Here is a 6,127-nt window from a genome sequence, read left to right on the forward strand (position 1 = left end):
CTTCGCCAACCTCCATGAAACAAAGAACATGAATGGCAATACAACTTGCATAAGTCATCAAAAGTTTAAAAGCCTAGAAATTGGAGAAAACTCAACTCAAGCCACACAACAGAAACCAGAGTCTTCAGTGGAAGCTGAATTCTCAGAAGGAGACGTGGAAGAAGCTCATAGAGAAATGATGGACCATACTTACATGATGGGTGACATCTAGGAGCATGAGTCATTCAAATTTGGAGATTGCTTCTTTTAAGAAAACTTATGTGATCAAAATATGTCCCCATCTCGTTAACCCATCTACAAAGATTGATGTGAGCATATATCCATTTTGTATAAATAGTTGGCTGAGTTTTATCTTCTATGATGATAAAGTGTCTATCCTATTTTAAGTGGAACTACAGTTGCTCTAAATTTTCCATTGTACTCAAGAGGTATGTAGGCACAAGATGTTATGTCTTGTCGAGCATAATTTTAAAACCAAACACAAACTTTCTTTTGCACACAATTATTTTTACACAGATTTACAAAAAGGTTTTTGTGGAGTACCACAGATGTGAGGGGTGCTAACACCTTCCCCTTTCATAATCAACCCCCGTACCTAAGATCTCTTCTTTTTATTAGTTTTGATTTAAAAACTTCTTTGGGTTTTATTTTGCTCTTTTCCCTTTTCCTTTGGAAACAATAAAGTATGGTGGCGACTTTCACTAAAAGAATGACTCAAGTCAATCAATGGCTTTGGTCTCAATTTTCCGCCGCTATATCGTTAACCCCCATGAACCAGATAACATGAATGACAATACAACGTGCATAAGTCATCAAAAGTTAAAGCATAGAAATTGGAGAAAGCTCAGCTCAAGCCACCCAACAAAAATCAGAGTCTCCAGCAGAAGTTGAATTCTCAGGAGACGTGGAAGAAGCTCATAGAAAAATGATGGACCATACTTACATGATGGATGACATCTGGGAGCATGAGTCATTCAAATTTAGAGATTGCTTTTCTGAAGAAAACTTATTCGATCAAAATATGTCCCCATCTCATGAACCCATCTACAAAGATTGATGTGAACATATACCCACTTTGTATAATAGGCATCATTATGAATAGTGTTAAGATTAATGTGGACAAATATCCACTTTGTATAACAGGAGTGGTTATGAATAGTATCTCCCTTGCTCACTCTCATTCTTGTGAAAAATAATTTTTATGAAAAGCTATTGAAATGACTTCAAAATTAAGTAATTTTTTAAAATTTTGAGATTAAAAAAATTCAATAAAATGATGAAATATTTAAAATAATATTTTAAAAATAATTAACTATTCAAACTAAATTTTTATTTGAAATTTTTTTATAAAAAATTTTTTTATAAATTTTTTTTACACAAAAATTATATAACACTATAAAAATCATTTTTAAAATAAATCAAAACAAACGGCCCTTCATCTCTAGGGAAAGAGAGATTAGTGGTGCATACCGTGACCCTGCAAAAGAATCTTCGGATACAGGTGATTTTTTTAGCTCTTAATACTCACTCGCTGCTATCCAATTTTGCAATAAAAATTGTTCTAATACAGATTTCAAGAGTTTAACTGAAAAAATTAAGATTTCTACCACAAAAAGATAATAAGTTACAAGTGTGTCACATTCACAAATGCCGCCAACTAGCAAAACTGGCGGTTCCTAAATTGCTGTAAAAACTGAGCATCTTTGAAAATATTCAGGCTCCAGCGAGTCTAAATAAGATCAACTGTTTGTGTTATACACCGTTGTTTGCTTACCTGCAAGAGGATAACTGCACAAGTTAAGATTTAATATCGATAATGTTCATTGAAAGGATAAAAACAAATGCAAGCTGCTGATCGTGATGAGGAATTCATATCCTTTTTTATGTACCGTTCTAGATTACAAATACGAAGATTAGGAGGAAAGCGATTACCTTCCATTGTTATAAATTTATGGGGACTCTCAGACCATCACGGGAAAGCTGCACTGGAATTCCTTCCCTAAGCACAATCATAAAAGATCCAAAGATACTATTACATTTACATGACCATGCTACTATCAGATTGTTGGGTCAATTATTACTATATGTATTAGCAACAGTCAATATTTGACTTCTTTACAAATGAATACCTTTTAGACCATTCTTTCAAAAACTCATTGTCCTTGTGGTGATCAAACTCATGAGTCATTCCAATCAAAAGGGTTTGCTTCGGACACAACCTCTTAACAGTTTCAAGAGTCTGTAAAATTATAGATGAACAATGTTTTACCTCCAGTGAGATAGTGTAATTATTAATTTGCAAAATTGAAAACAAACCTGTGGAAAACAAAGGTGAACGTTATGTGACCCAGTCTGCAATGACACACAAAAACAAAGAGACAAACCGTTAGATAATTGCACCTCATTAGTTAGTTAGTTTAAATGGCTGGTTAGAGAATCATAGATGATAGGATATAAACAATAGGGAGAGAAAAAAAAGAGAGACTAGTTTTTGGTTTCAGAACGAGAAGGTTAGTATCATCTGCATTATCCTTGTCTTCTGTTCCTCTTTTATGATCTTGTAGTCCGTTGGTATTTTTATACAAGACCAAAGGCAGAGATTATCTGTCAATAAGCAATGTTTTCTTTCTATATTCTAATCCAAACCATTATATTCTATTCTACTATAGGCTTCACAACACTTCTAAGCCATTATATACCATTATGCATTTATGATAATGGTTAATACTCCAATAGTTAATGCAGTTCTATTAGAGACATCTATCATTGAGTGATTGAGAAAGTAAAATAAGAAAACTGTTAGAATTAGTGTCAGGTAATTGAACCAGTAAGAAACACAAGAGTCTATTTGGTTTCAGAAAATGTTATCTATTTTCATTTAATATTCTTACTAAAATGTTATCTATTTACTGTGTCCTATCTTCAACGGTTTGCACGACACAATCAAAATAACTCCCAAATTATCCAATAAAAAATTAACACCTAACACCATTGAAGTGAGAAGCACTTTATCACACCACATGTAAGCAAAATCCTCTCAGGAAAGTGACATTAAGTAAGAATCTGACACAAACAACAAACCAGAAATAAAGAATGTTGGATGCACCTGAAATCATGCATTCATGCCAATTGTGCATGAAAAGATCCTTCAAAGGCATATCCTGTACACTATTATAAATCCAAAAAAATTTAAAATGGAACTACTTACCCTATACAATGAATCCAATATTAGAAGATCCAACTGTCCAGCTCCACTTTTTGAAATAGCTGTAAAAAGGAGATTTATTGTTAGATGTCAAAAATCATAAATCAACCGAAAATCTTTCTAGTTATGTAGACACCTCAACATAAAACTTGTCTTCTATAATTGAGGATGTTTATACTATCTAAAAAGGAACTAGTCCTGCCCAAATGAGGCCAATGATGATAACTTCAAATTACAACATGACAGGTCATATTTTTTCGGACAATAGATAAGTAAGAGAGCCATATAAATGATAAAACAAATAAAGAAGATATCTCTTAGCACACTTAAAGTCCAACTTTGTGAGATAGCACTGAAGAAATGCATATGCCCCAGGTGATTCAAATCGTACCATACTCTGTACTCGCAGGAATCCGTGAAACATCAGATATATAAGCCACTCTACTTTTCTCACCAAAAAGAAATCCCAAACAGATGTAATCCTCTCCATGCATTACCTACATCGACAAAAAAACAGTGAGTCATCATGTAAAAAGGAGTAATGTATTCTTAACATAAGGACAAAGATAGTCATAATTAACTGGTAAAGGAGTGAACTTTAATCCCGATGCAAAAAATGGTTGATTGCAGTCATCAGTAATAATGTTCCAGGCAATCTGAGCTACCCTTCGTATTTCTTGTCCTTCCTTGCGTTTTTTCTGAACCAAATAAGGGAACTTCTCTTCTATGCTGTTGCAAAGTTTTAAATATGAATTCATCTACTTGAGAGCATAGAATACTATAGCCCATAAAATCGAAGAAAAGGTGCACCATAACTCATGCTAAGATAGGAATAACATGTAATCTATGGGTTAAGTGATCAACAAATCTACTCAAAATATAACTGATCAGCTACTGCAAATCTTGTTCTGTTCAATTTGATGTTAGGATAAGTTTTGGCTTGGTTTTCTATTTTTAATGGTTTAAATTTGCTGCTGTTACTGGCTGAGCTTCTGCTTACTGCTTTTGAATTAGGATTCAGTATTGAATATTTTTAGTACTGATTGTACCATTTTATTAATGAACTATCCATTTTGCTTTTTATAAAAGGAGCAACATTGTGGTTAACAATTTTCACAAATATACAAACATCTGAGTTCAGTGGTTTCTTTCATCTCAAAGATTCATAAAGTTTTAATATTTCACATGATTATCCTGCAATAGCAACAGAATTATATCATCTATATTAAAGAATAAACTTGAAGAGTAATATTGATTAATAAGTTACCTTTTAACAGATTGAAGATTACATTAGGAGATTAAATTAGCTGAATTTTATTCTTAATGATACATAATGAGTTAATCAACCATAAAGAACTTAAACAAAAATCTGTGTTTATGTATATCTTCTTAAAGCATTTACCTAGGGTGCAAATGCTATGTCAAAACTTATAGTTTAAACAAGTAGTATAACTAATATCAACGGTAATGGTTCTGTTACTTTTTCTGCACCTATTTGATAGTTAAGGCTACTTTGTAATGCCTTGTAAGTTATAAACTTCAGATATATTTATGCAGGTTATCAAAATAGGAGGAAGATAAATGTACTTTAAGCTAAACAAAAATAAAACATGCAACAATCATTAGAGGTACACCTATCCATTGAATGCTGGCTCAGGTAGATGGGGGTGGGATCAATATCATTTATTGGACTAAAAGGCTGCACAGCACGTATATCATCCAATCCAAGGACCGCATCAGCGTGTTCATGAGTCAAAATAATCTGCAACTCAACCAAGAACTTAAATTTTATTTTCAAAGGAAAAGTTCTGGCCAATACAAATTACAAAGAACATTTTATACAGAAAAGGAAGAAAAACCAGGCAAAAATCAAATTGTAATAATCAATCCATGATCTTGAATAATATGCAATTACCATACTTAATCACTTATGACTCATTAATAAAATTCTTCCATGGGCTGGGAGAATGTAAAATTGCATACAACAATCACTAACACTAGCAATTAGCATATCAGTACTGACTGGCAACAAAATTAAGCTTCACTAAGGAAGTTAAATCTGAATCGAAAATCGAACATATAAACATAAACTCACAGAATCGATTCTTGGAATCCGATGAGGAACAAACCATCTAAGCACCGTCTCCCTAAACGTCTTACCAACATCAATCAATATATACTTGTGACCGCCATTACTTTCACAATAATCAATTAACAGAGATGTATTGCATCTGCAAAACCATAAAATCCATAAAACGAAGATAATATAAAGAAAAAGACGGATCGTGATGAAGGCGTTATAAGAGAGTACCTGTAATTAGGGTTTTTCTCAGGCGGAATAGATAATGACTGAGCGCAAACGGAACACGGAGGATCAGAGGGATTGATGAGGCACATTACATTGGGAACCATGCTGGAGCAGCCTGTTCCGAGAAAGATTAACGCCGATTCGGATGGAGTGGTTCCGTCGTCGGAGCCGTTGGAAGTTGCCATTGTGTCACCGCAGATCCAGAAGAGAAGAGAGAGAAATTCTACAAGTGAAGGAAGAGAGATTCGAACCCGCCAAAATCAACGGCTTTATGCGATTGCACGTACTTGTCTAATGGAGTACTTTACTTTGCCTCATGTTGTTTAAGTCATGTTAACTAGCTTTAATTTAAGAAAGTTTTTCAACCCATCCATGGTCATCTTACACACCACCCAAAATTTCAATTTTGCCCTTATGCACATCTGAAAGCATCTCATATTTTGAAAAAAATTTGATTCCTTCCATAAATGTATGTACAGAAGCGTATACAATAAAAGAAAACACATTTAATTTTAACTTATTTTTATTTTAAAAATACTTCCGTAGATGCATTTATGAAATGTGATGAAAATAGAGTGTTTCGTAGGTGCATCTACGCAACAGTCTGCTATTTT

General features: G+C 33.4%; 1 protein-coding gene across 2 annotated transcripts; it reads right to left on the reverse strand.

The window, feature by feature from the left end:
- Positions 1-1,381: 1,381 nt before the first annotated feature.
- On the reverse strand, positions 1,382-5,839 carry LOC131644811 (putative hydrolase C777.06c). 2 transcript variants are annotated; one of them, XM_058915402.1, is made up of 10 exons: positions 5,517-5,839; positions 5,301-5,436; positions 4,840-4,985; positions 3,787-3,934; positions 3,597-3,702; positions 3,209-3,267; positions 2,317-2,352; positions 2,130-2,239; positions 1,933-1,999; positions 1,382-1,774 (listed from the first exon to the last, which is right to left on the reverse strand). In XM_058915402.1, exons 1-9 carry the CDS (start codon positions 5,696-5,698, stop codon positions 1,942-1,944), a joined length of 981 nt encoding a protein of 326 aa, XP_058771385.1. In that variant the 5' UTR covers positions 5,699-5,839; the 3' UTR covers positions 1,382-1,774; positions 1,933-1,941. The 2 variants fall into 2 exon arrangements, with proteins under 2 accessions (XP_058771385.1, XP_058771386.1); XM_058915403.1 differs by having other exon boundaries at positions 1,399-1,774; positions 4,840-4,967.
- Between the last annotated feature and the right edge of the window lie 288 nt (positions 5,840-6,127).

The sequence above is a fragment of the Vicia villosa genome, linkage group LG1 (genome assembly GCF_029867415.1).
Source record: "Vicia villosa cultivar HV-30 ecotype Madison, WI linkage group LG1, Vvil1.0, whole genome shotgun sequence".
Classification (NCBI taxonomy): Eukaryota; Viridiplantae; Streptophyta; class Magnoliopsida; order Fabales; family Fabaceae; genus Vicia; species Vicia villosa.